General features: G+C 39.4%; 1 protein-coding gene across 1 annotated transcript in view; it reads right to left on the bottom strand.

Moving 5' to 3' along the window:
- The window catches only part of LOC117394402 (phosphatidylinositol 3,4,5-trisphosphate-dependent Rac exchanger 2 protein-like), a 142,899-nt gene that overhangs the window by 74,052 nt on the left and 56,271 nt on the right, over nucleotides 1-12,576 (bottom strand). The window contains exons 16-20 of the mRNA XM_033992638.3: nucleotides 11,879-12,021; nucleotides 11,119-11,211; nucleotides 9,379-9,527; nucleotides 8,837-8,922; nucleotides 4,570-4,706 (exon numbers count right to left, since the gene is read on the bottom strand). Coding sequence (XP_033848529.2) covers nucleotides 4,570-4,706; nucleotides 8,837-8,922; nucleotides 9,379-9,527; nucleotides 11,119-11,211; nucleotides 11,879-12,021 — 608 coding nt within the window. The remainder of the gene's footprint in view (nucleotides 1-4,569; nucleotides 4,707-8,836; nucleotides 8,923-9,378; nucleotides 9,528-11,118; nucleotides 11,212-11,878; nucleotides 12,022-12,576) is intronic.

Here is a 12,576-nt window from a genome sequence, read left to right on the forward strand (position 1 = left end):
TGTGCTAAATGGCAGGGGCCATATGAAGTGATACGGGCAGTAGGATTAGTGAATTACGAAATTAGACAGCCTGATCGCCGAAATAAAACGGAAATTTACCATGTCAACTTATTAAAGCCCTGGAAGGCAAGGGAGGTCTTATTCATAGCCCCAGGCGAGATGGAGGATGACTTAGGACCCTGCATAGAGGCCCCTAGCCCCAGCCAGATTTCAATGGGGGAACAGTTACTTCCGGATCAGCAGGTGGAATTGCGTAAGTTGATTGGGAAATTTGGGGATGTGTTTTCTGACGTGCCCGGCAGAACTAACCTTACTGAATATGCTGTTATTACTCCGCCAGGGGTCACTGTTCGGGAGAGGCCCTACCGGATCCCAGAAAGCCGGCGGAGTGGCGTCCAGAACGAGGTGAGGGCGATGCTTGAACTTGGGGTCATTGAGCCTTCCAGAAGCGAGTGGTGCAGTCCCATTGTTATAGTGGCTAAGAAGGACGGCACTAATCGCTTCTGTGTGGACTTTCGAAAGGTCAATGCTGTCGCCAAGTTCGATGCCTACCCCATGCCTCGGATCGACGAACTCCTCGACCGACTGGGAACGGCCAGGTTTATCTCAACTCTGGACCTGACGAAGGGATATTGGCAGATCCCTTTGACCCGCAATTCCTGTGAAAAAACGGCATTTTCAACTCCGGATGGGCTGTTCCATTTTAAAACCATGCCGTTTGGGCTACATGGTGCGCCCGCCGCCTTTCAGAGACTGATGGACGAGGTGTTACATCCCCATCGTGAGTATGCAGCAGCGTATATTGACGATGTGGTTATATATAGCTCCACCTGGAGAGAGCATGTAATTCGACTTACAGCCGTCCTTCAGTCTCTAAGGGCGGCCCGGCTGACAGCCAACCTAAGGAAATGTGCGTTTGCTAAATTAGAGACCCAGTACCTAGGATTTATCATGGGAAATGGACGGGTGAAACCCGTGGCCACCAAAGTCCAGGCTTTGGTGGACGCGGCGGTCCCCAAAACCAAGTCCCAGGTGAGGTCACTATTGGGATTGGCTGGTTATTACCGCCGCTTTATCCCCGAGTATGCCACCGTGGTCAATCCCCTGGTAGACCTCACTAAAAAGTGTGCACCAAATTTAGTTAAGTGGTCAGCAGAGTGTCAGGGAGCGTTTGAGACCATTAAACAAAAACTGTGTCAGGCTCCTGCGCTAATATCACCAGATTTTAGCAAGAGATTCTTCCTCCATACCGACGCGTCAGAGGTTGGTTTGGGGGCGGTCTTGTCTCAGCGAGTTAACGGGGTGGAGCACCCGATTCTTTACATTAGTAAGAAAATGCTTCCTCGGGAGCGCAATTACTCGGTGGTAGAGAAAGAGTGCCTAGCCATTAAATGGGCCACCCACTCCCTCAGATATTACTTGCTGGGACATTCATTTGATCTGGTCACGGACCACGCCCCACTCAGATGGTTAAGCACTATGAAGGATAGCAATGCCCGAATAACTCGGTGGTATTTGGCATTGCAGCCTTATATGTATCATATGGTACATCGTGCAGGGAAAGATCACCAAAATGCGGATTATTTTTCCCGGGAGGGGGGAGTAATGGGAATGGTAGATTTGGCCGAGTGTTCCTTCGGCTCCACTCTGAGCGGTGGGATATGTGACAAAGAGAGAGTGAACTCTTGTTTTAGATCTCCCTTCCGACCGGTGAGGACACTGGGGAGGAGGAGCAGACAGAGCCGCGGTGCGCAACGTCACAGACCCGGTCGGGAAGCGCGGTGGCAATCGCGCATTGGCTGACGGCGGTTGCCCTCGCTGACCAATGGGGACGAGACGGGGCGTACAAAAGGGGGCGTGGCCCAGGGTTCTGTTCCTTCTGGCAAGGTACAGTGTGTGTGAGAGAGAGAGAGAGAGAGAGAGAGAGAGAGAGAGAGAGAGAGAGACGAGCGAGAGCGAGAGCGCATTTTTACTGCAGTGTATACGAGCAGGGGAATAACTAAACGGAACTTATTGTGTTTGAATATACCTGCTAACCCCTTCACCCTTTGTCTGTCCATAGAGCACTGACGGGACGCTCCGGGAATACTTTGGAGGAGCGCGGACCCGGAAGTGCCGGACTGTGTGCAGTACTTCATCTCGGGGGGAGTGAGGAAGGACGGACTGTGTTTTTGTTTGATTGTCCTTGCGTTTTGGTTTCATTTTCATTTGGGACTGCAACCCCTTTCTTTCCCTTTGTTTGTCGGGTTACACATTGTTGTGTATCCCGGCGCTGTTATTATTATTATTATTATTATTATTATTATTATTATTATTATTATTATTATTGTTGTTTGACCGGGTTACACATTGCTGTGTATCCCGGCGTTATTATTGTTGGATTTTTCCCGTGTTGTGGATTAAAACCCGGAGTTTACCAACAAACCTGGACTGGTCTAGCGATCTTTTACACCACACCCTCAGCCAACCTGTCACAGTGTACATCTAAAAAAAGGCAGAAGTAAACCACTTTGTATGATAAGTAATAAGTAATAAAAATACATAAAAGAAACTGGCATATATGTTCTAATCCAAGGCTATTATTGTAGCATGGCCAGGGTCTGGAAATTATCGGGATGATTTCAGAGAATACTATGGAGATTAAAATGGCCAAGTACATCATTAGTAGTAGTAGTAGTAGTAGTAGTAGTGCCTGTTATATAATAAATTTGAGGGGAATTTTATCCCCTATTGTGCATTGTTTGACTGAGACCTTTTTGTATCATTATTTCATAGCACAGTTGTTTTTTTACACAATTTTTTATAACATTTTTTTAGGACATCTTGAAACAAAACTCCCTCTTCTCAGCAGTTACCGCATAGTGTAATATTTCTTAATGCTTGTCAATATACTTATATTACAGTACATGACTGAGCGATACATGCAGAGGATACAACGCTTTCAGTTTTTTCAGCTTCCTTGTTTATGGTGAATTGGTTATAATTGATCATTATAATTACAGTTAATTAAAGAATGGAGGAAACATTTTGAAAATATGGCCCATAGTGTCATCATGAGTACACTGTTGGGATAAAACCCTCTCATGAATTAATTGCACAGCTCTGATTGTCCAAGATGATAACGACAGGATTTATAATTTTAGTCAGTCCAATTATTTTTTTCCCCCGGTTTTTCTCCCAATTTGGAATGCCCAAACGCTTTTCTCCTCACCGCAGCAATTCCCCACATGGCTCAGGAGACCCTGACCTCCGATCACACAACCAAGCCAGCTTCCTTTTTCACCCAGGAACTCGAGAGCCCATGTCAGTGAGCTACCGACCTCTGGAGGACAAAGGTCAGCCCTGCAGGTGTCAGCCCTGAGCCTGGCCAGCAGGGTTTGCTGAAGAGCGATGAGGATAAACAGTCCCTGCAGTTTTGCCTGCCTAACGCATGGGAGCACCAGACCCAATGCAACACTCCCTTCAGAGTCTCCAGTGAAGACTGGCTTACTTCTCATAACCAGGACACGAACCTGCGCTGCATGACTCACCCTGCACACCATGTGGCTGCACTTCTACAAGGTGAGCCACACAGGGACCCTGATTCAGTTGCAAATTTTCAGGAAGATTTAAAATACTGAGTTGTATCACGTAAGGCCTGACTATTATATCCTGTATTATTTGGTTTTGGTTCCCATCTAGAGAACCCATGTGCCAATTCAGTTTGTTGAGGACCAGAGAAAAAGTGAACAAATGAAATTGGATTTCGCTATCCATAACTTTTAATCTCCACTTTATAACATAAAGCATCCCTAGAAGACATGGATCTTCATGCGATTAATTAATTTCTTATTATTCCATGGAAGCACAGTTGAGATCATTGTATGGCTTCAGCATGGCTAGTTCGAGCAGAAAGTGAGAAAGCAGCCCAGCCCTGAGCACCATTCAAGTAGGCAGACAGTGAGAAAGCAGCCCAGCCCTGAGCACCATTCAAGCAGGCAGACAATGAGAAAGCAGCCCACTACTGAGCACCATTCAAGCAGGCAGAGAGTGAGAAAGCAGCCCAGCTCTGAGCACCATTCAAGCAGGCAGACAGTGAGAAAGCAGCCCAGCCCTGAGCACCATTCAAGCAGGCAGAAAGTGAAGTCACTCCTCCATGTGCTTCCAACAGGCCAGACTGTCTGGGCAATTCTATAAATCAACAAACCAAGGAGCATTCTTCGCGGCCTGGGTGACTTATCTTTTTTCTCACTATAAAAGAGGGACCAAGCCACCCTGCAACAGGGTGTGCCTTTAATGAGCTGATCAAAACCAGATCTCTGTCAACGATCCATGGAGCAAATGACTAGTTGTCTTGTGGCATATAATCCTGGACACATCAGTGGTTAGCAAAAACATTACAGAGATATTGTATATTTTACAAAGTCTATTAAGGGATGGGTTGATGCTGGATATTACCTTAAAAACTGCACAAAGAACTATATCAATACCCAGCAATTAAAACAACACACACACTTTGTTTTACTACTACAGTATGCTATATTATGTTCCACAAATATTCTAGTGTAACAAAAAGATACGATGGTTTACCTGTGTTGGTCGTCTGTATTTGCGGCATGCTGTAACGTGCGCAATCACACTTGCATGGCTCTCCTTGCTGACATTAATTCCATTCACTTTGATAATACATTGGCCAGGATGCAGACCTGCTATAGCTGCCACGGTTCCTACAAAGAATGAATGAAATAAAATAAAATACAATAGGGGTATATTTCAAACACTTAGCATGTATACAACATATATAGTTTCAGAAATGCTGTTTATTAAAGTGCACATACATTTATTATAAAATATTTATTGTTTTTCTCTTGGGACCAAGTTTTTCCAAATGACTGTAAAACTGCTACTTTTTCATCAGATCCAAAATAGTCATATCAGGTTTTTTTTTTTTTTTTTTTTTAAGTGAGCCTTTTAAATCAGTCTTGTACAAACTATAAAAACTTGAACTATGCCTCCAAACTCGAGTTATTCAGGAAGGAAATGGAGACCAAGTTTGGAAACATAAATGATGTGACTATGACAGTCAGCAGACTTCTTCCCACTGGAACTCTGATTGGATGTGCTGAATGAGATTGACAGTATATGCAGGAATAATGGAACACTGTCCTTGGAAGCCCTGCCTATCCAGTGGTAACACATCAGAAAGTCAAAGTCGACAATGTCAATTAAATTGGGTTTTAACAGGAACATGACATTTATTCAGGGACTGGTTAAATTCTTATGGGAGTTATACGTTGTTGTTTTTTGTTATTGTACAAAAAATATTTAGTCTTATCTAATAATATGATATTCCAAATGTAGCTCATGGATTATATTAGAGGCTATGTGTGAAAATAAAATATTTAGGGTAAATTAATTCCAATCTAATCTATTTCCATTACCTGCAGGTTTACAGACACAAGATACCTGAATACTGGTACTTGATATACATTACAATATGCACCATCAACAGTAGCAGAACCTACTGTATTGTTCCAACTTCCTACCCAGTTTTCAGTTACTGTCCATTGTATCCCACAATACCTTGCAATCTGATCTTTCAATTTTGTTTACTGCCTTTGTTTCTCAGTATATCGCTTGGTCAGAAACAGCTTCATTTTTAATTGAACCCCACATCCGTTTACATATGTACAAGTATCTATCATTTCAGTATTAAGAGAACTGCCAAAGTTGCAAACTAGTTAAATGTCATATTGCTATAACATTGTATATTGATGTAGATGAACACTGATTTCTGACCTATTGTTGCAATGAAGGGGGTTGTGTTTTAGTTATCTAAACTGGAGCTGATCTAAGCCATACTGGAAAGCACACCTATTTTTTCTATTTGTATTGCAGTATTGTTAATAATGGAATCTATAAATCTCCTCTGAGAGAAAGTGTGTTTTTTTTTTTTCTTTTTTAGATCCATGACTGTTTAATCATTAAAATAAACCCTTCAAAAAGACTTTAGCCAATCAGATTAAGTTTTGGGTCCCTTCGCATCTTCACATCTAACTTCCCATTTAATCAGGTTGAAAAACACTCAACAAATAAATTCCACTTTGCGGAGCACAGCTATAGACAAAAGTTTTGCATTACCTAGAATTTTAGGATTGAGATGTAATTTAATCTTTTATTTAACATCATGTACAGTAATCAAAGAAACTACAAAATTATATCTCAGAACACTTCCGGAAGCCAAAATAGTAGTACAGTATTTCATGTTAGATTTAAAAATGTCACATTTTTCAATTTTTGTAAGTTTTTCGTTGAGTATATGGAAAACTACAAAGCGGTATGTAATTCAGTACGTTGACGTAACATTTAGAAGGTTTCATTCAATGTTAATAAACATTTAACAAACATTTGTTAATTCTATAGGGTGATGCAAAACAACCTTCAAAGACAAATGTAAAGCATATATTGTTGATATTGAATTGTCTTCTTAAATCAAATGCAATAAGTAGTTAGTAAATCACCAAAGTACACTATTGTTCCCTATACATTTGTTTCTTGGAACGATCACACAGACTCAAATTGAGTTTCCCATTTCAACAAACTCCCAAACTGACAGATGCAGCTGCATCCACAGAGCTATGCTGTATGAAACAACATAATTGAATCATAGCCTTATGTGATGCTAAATTGTCAAACATGTTCTCTGTTAAAGATTCTTATTAGGAACACCTGCTCACTTGTATGAAGGGAAATACAATATTTGCTTTTATGGTCTGTGCATATGTGCTTTCCATAACAGTGAGCAAGTTTCACATGAGTATGAATAATGAACTGGGACACAGTCATCTGAGAACTCCTCCAATTTGCATTCTGAATTACATATATTACATACATATACACATTTTGAAAATAAGGCCCTGAGCTTACAGCAATTTAGAAACCAGGTGCTGGGTTCAGCTTGTCTGAAATTTAGATTTCAGAAATGCGACAGATAATGTGAAAGGGGTGCAGCAACAGAGTATGAAGGTCTTCTCAGGAGGACAGTATGAGGTGAGGAAAATTACTTTGACAGTAATCTCTCAGGTGATTATTGAAACTCAAAATAATACTGTGGCTGAGAGAATTTATTTTTTTTTTTTTTTATGTGTGTTATGTTGTGATCTAAACATAACAGTTTAAAATGTTGAGCTCCTGAGATCATTTATCTTGTGATCTCAACAGGACACTTTTTTTTCTGCTGTCCTTAATGAACTACTGTAAAATAAATTGTGATTGTGAAGTCAATTCAATTAACCTTTTTTGGGGGATTTTTTTTTTTTTTTTTAGATAAATAAAACATTCATGCAATAAACATTGTTAACGTAAAGCTTTTTTTTTTTTTTGTTTTACTTGATAACCAATGTCAGTATTGTGTTTATCATCTCAGACCTAGACATATCAAGCTGTATTTTTCAATCTTTACAATACATTTCAAGGCTGCTTTAAAAAACTCATACTCCCTAGTGTTACACCACTGACAATTCTCTCTGCAAACCTCTATGGCGTGGGCTGAAATTTCACTCCACAGCTCCCTATGATCTCTTGGACAATGCATCCTGTTTACACAGATTTACACAGCAGGAAAACAGGAAACAGAAGTCAGGGGACAATTAACCCATTCAGCCTCAAAAGCCATAATGAATAAAACATGAAAATATCCAGACTGATTACATGCTGCTAAACCACTTCAGCACAAACGGAGCTCCACATGAATGAAATGCACATGTCCCATTCACTTATCAGTTGGATAGCATTAAGGAATGACTCGTGTTTTTTTTTTATTCAAAGTGAAATTGTGGGACTTCATAAACCATCTTTTTCGACAAAGAACATATATTATATTAATGAGAGTAATTCCAATGTGGTTATTTTGTGTCCTATCTAATCTTTGCAATCACATATACCGTGCACATAAGTCATTTTTTTATAAGTCCTTTGAGTGGGCAAGAGGTTGGCAAAGTGTGATCCAGAATATATCATGTGCCTGTCTCCAAATTAAATTTATTTTCTTTACAAAATAAATTAGAACATTTAAAAATCAAAGACTTTTGCGCATTACCTATTCCGGTTGCTCAGACCTGAAGGATGAAGTTAGTTTAATCCAATGCCTATTTAAGGTTTGGAAAAGTTTGTAGCACTACGCAAATCTCTTCTATTGTAAATGCTTTGGGATTAAAGAAAGACTTCTCCCTGGCCTCAGGCGTCTGCATTGCCCTCTTGTCAACAGCACTGGATTCTCCTGAGGCACACGTATTGGATGCCCTCACTGCGGTGGGGGAGCACTCTGCACAGTCGGGCCGGACGCATGCAGCTCACTTCAAAACAGAATATTCAGGTTCAAACTACTGCCTTCAAATGCTTAACCTTCAGGAGGATTCCCAATTCAGACCAAATATAAACCAGTGTGAAAAAGAGAAGTGCAAGGTAGTTTAAAAGGGATTGCTAGTGTGTGAAAAAGTCATATACATGCTCTATGAAACCACTTGCTTATTGACACTCACTGCTCTGTGTACTCAAGGCAACTTCTTTCCTGATACAGCTCTACTGAAATTCACATATGCTTGATTGAGTAAGGTAGGCTCCTTTAATAAGAGAATAACTGATAAGTCAATGTGCCTGTAATCCCATAAAGACTGGCTTATGTTTTACAATCCTTCCACAGTACAAACCACTCATCCAGCTACTTTTAACACAGTAGCTGTGTCAGAGTGATTTACCTAGCAACACAGCTGCATGACAGCTGTCCAAAACAAACCAAGGCCAAGACATGCTGTTTGTTTTTTGCTTTCTTTTTAACAACCCTTCTCTAGTGCCTTACCTCTGCCAACAGCATGCACAACGGAAGGGCCAAAGCCCCGAATCTGGAATCCAAGGCCATCTGCCGAGTCTGGGATCTTTACAGTCCTAGAGAAGACATACGTTGTGTTTTTGTTTAGCTGTAAAGTGTAAGCTACCACTTAGCATTATGATTAGTGCCGATTCAGCATACCAACATATATAATCAATGCTGCAATTAAATGCAATCAATAAATAAAACAACAAAAGTAAATGTATTAACCAGAAGACATTCTGATTTAGGGTATGCCCGATACTTAAAATAAATAAAATAAAAATGAACACAACAAGTTACCCTTCTATTTGTGCCCTTATAGAGCCACTACTAGTCATTACTATGCTTTTACCACAGTGCATCACATGCAGTATTTGAGATTTTTATTCATTCATTCATTGTATGCTATATTAATGTAGTTAGTAATCATTCTATAAAGACCATTTCTTAATTTAATTTGTAATCACACTTTATGATAATGGTTTTGTATTCATTCTCAGTTTCCATCTGTAGACATTCCCCACACTTACTCTCTTGGCTTGGTGCTCACCAGCACTCTGAGAAGCCTCCTGCTATTGAAGCACTGCTTCAGGAAACACTCCACTTCCTGGAAAGGTCTTAAGAAAACCAGGTCTCCATTGATGGCAAATATTTTCTTCCCCACCTGCAGACCAGCCATCTGTATGAGAATAATAATGACAAAAACACATAAAACTTTATTCATTAAATGAACAACGCATTTCGGTAACACAGATATCCTCCCACCAAGGATATAAATAACTCGTGACAAAATACATGACAAATACCCATGCGAAATTTCATCATATTGGGGCGAGTCTTAAATAGGTCAACCAACAAAATGTCAGTACTGCAACAATGTAAAACAGGTCACTATGCAAATTGTCATATATCTTTATAGCTAACAAATCATAGTCTAGAAGAAGTCATGTAAAACATGTTCACAATGACAATTTAGAAACACTGCATAGGAATGCCTACACTAAGTTTTCATTCCAATTGGAGTGGTTCCTGAGATACAGAGAACAGTTTAAGTGTATACATTAACACAGGCACCATCATATCCCTGCCGCGGGGGATAGTAAGTCTATACATGTGACAATCAATGAATAGAAAAGCAAAAGGAATCTATGTCTGTTAATGATAACAATTGATGCTGACAAGTTAATGCTGACAACTGAGACAGCATATACATTTTTATGTTGATTACAAGTCCACATTTGCTCTTTTACATATGCACATGTATACATTCCACATTTACAAACGTTGTTTTGGCTTAAAATCTTGTGCACTGACAAATTAAGCCGAGTAAAAGAGAAGAGGCACCACTTTGTACACTGGTCAGGTTGGAAGTCCCCTGCAGCTGTATTTCTCCTGCATCGATCTCAATCTAAATGGGATTCAGATGTTGGCACTCAGTGTACGATATGCCAACATTCAGCCCTGATGATACAGACTTCCTGCCGGGGTCACTGGGACAGGGGTAGTATTTGCAGTGGCAGCCAAAGACAGCTATAAAAATGTACCTCAAGCCACCATACCACAATAAGCAAGTATGGTCATCCTGCTGAGACAGGTTACATTGTTTACTGTAGATGTCAAAAGGAGCCTTCTATGAATATCTGATAAACCAAACATTTTCATATGTTCTATGTTATCATATAAGGCCAACCACAATACATCTGCACCAGTACTAAGTCTAAAAAGAAAAAATAAATAAATATTGCGTTTGCTTTTACAAAAGAAATGCTACTGGGGTAAATGTTTTGAGAATAAGGCCCTATATTAGCCTATGTTTACAGTACTATGGGTTCCTCAGAAGCCACTGGAAAAGTAATAAATAAATAAACATAAAACATTGACTATATTAGTAACCTCTAAATACAACAGTTACTAAAGCAAGTGCAAATTTTATGAAGACATAAAACAAGTCCCATGCTATAAAACTGGCAAGAAACCACTTAGTTGCGGAAAGGCGCAATTTACATCTGATTACATTTAAATATGCTAAAATGACCCATACCATTTGCAGGCACAGCAGTCTCACAGGGCTCTGCTAAATGGCCAAGCTATTATTTTACAATTTTACTATTCTGAATAGTAATAGAATGTTTATTCATCTTCATGTACTTGCAATATGCTGCTCAGCTCTGAAGATACAATCTGGCAAAGAAAAAAAAGACTTCAAAAATAGACATTATTCTATAGGCTATTTAATAATTATTATTATTATTATTATTTTTTTACATTACCTCAGCATATGATCCCTTTTCCACAGACTTGACTATGGGCACTGTATTTCTGTCTTCTAAAGAAAAACCATAACCTCCTTCACTGTGTTTAATCTGTTGGGATGAAAGACATGGGTAAACAGAGAAGGGGCAAACAGCTTAAATGGTTACAGAACACCCCTTAACACATACTGTTGTATCCTCCAGCGTACTATTAACACATACTGTTGTGTCCTCCAGCATACTAGTAACACATACTGTTGTGTCCTCCAACGTACTATTAACACATACTGTTGTGTCCTCCAGCGTACGATGTATTGTTGCAAATATATATGAAAACTCGACGCCTGCCTGTTTTGATGTTTTTATTCCCATGTCCTGAGTCAATCAGCTGGGGGATCTCACCCCAATCTGAGTTGATTTACAAGCCAGAACATGTAGGTAAAAGTGTCAAAACAATCCCAATTGGCAAAAACACTACACTATTACGGAAATACCTTATAATTCAATTTTTATACAAAAGAATAAAAGAGGTTTACTGACAATCAAAAGACATTAACACGCTCATAATATTGCATCTAAAAATAATTTCGACATGCGTATCCTTGAAGTTCTCTATATAAACAACATTGTTGATGTTTTTTAAAGAACATCCTGATGGATAGAGCTGTAAGCCCCTATAGTGATAACGTCAATGAGAACCATATGAGCTGAAAGACTGGAGGGCTCTGTGTTTGAGCTTTGATGGCTGTTTTTAGTTAAACACCTTTATGTCACTTACCAGCAGGGACTTAGCTATGACATTTTCTACTATTTTTAAATCGTGCTTCATGGGTTTGTGCTTGGTGTTTGATCCTTCCATTTCTTCATCAGCAAAGAATCGGAACAACAACGGCTCATCCTTGAATTCACTCTTTTCCAGCACTGTATAAACATGGTTAACACAATTGAACCTCCAGCCATCAATGAGATTACAGTTTGTAGAATATCTAGCTCAGTGTAGCTTTTAAAATTGAAAACACACTTTTCACACTAGTCAATGGTTGTAGCTAATTCGCTAGATATCTGTCCAGTTATAAAAGGAACATGTTATTTTTTTATATTTTGCTTTTTGCTGTCATTAGCCAGCCAGTCTCATGTTTTGACCCCAAATACACTACTAAGGGGAATGACCTAGGTATAAAAGTAACAGACTTCCTGAAAGTAAAGCAAGCAATCCAAGATCTTTCTTTAACCTAGTATAAAATTAGATAGGATTTTTTAATATCTGAATGAAAAAAAAAACACAGTGTTGATTAGGGGTGTTAACATTTACTAGTGATCTAGTAAATGTGATCTAGCCGTTTTCTCAGCTGGTGCTGGGTAGGGAGGGCATTATATTTGTTATTCTATTTCCAACATTTTCACACAACAGTTAATAAATACTGTATAGAAGAACGCCAGTAATCCCTACTATTATTATAAATGCTGTTTAAATTA

The sequence above is a fragment of the Acipenser ruthenus genome, chromosome 3, assembly GCF_902713425.1.
Source record: "Acipenser ruthenus chromosome 3, fAciRut3.2 maternal haplotype, whole genome shotgun sequence".
Lineage (NCBI taxonomy): Eukaryota > Metazoa > Chordata > Actinopteri > Acipenseriformes > Acipenseridae > Acipenser > Acipenser ruthenus.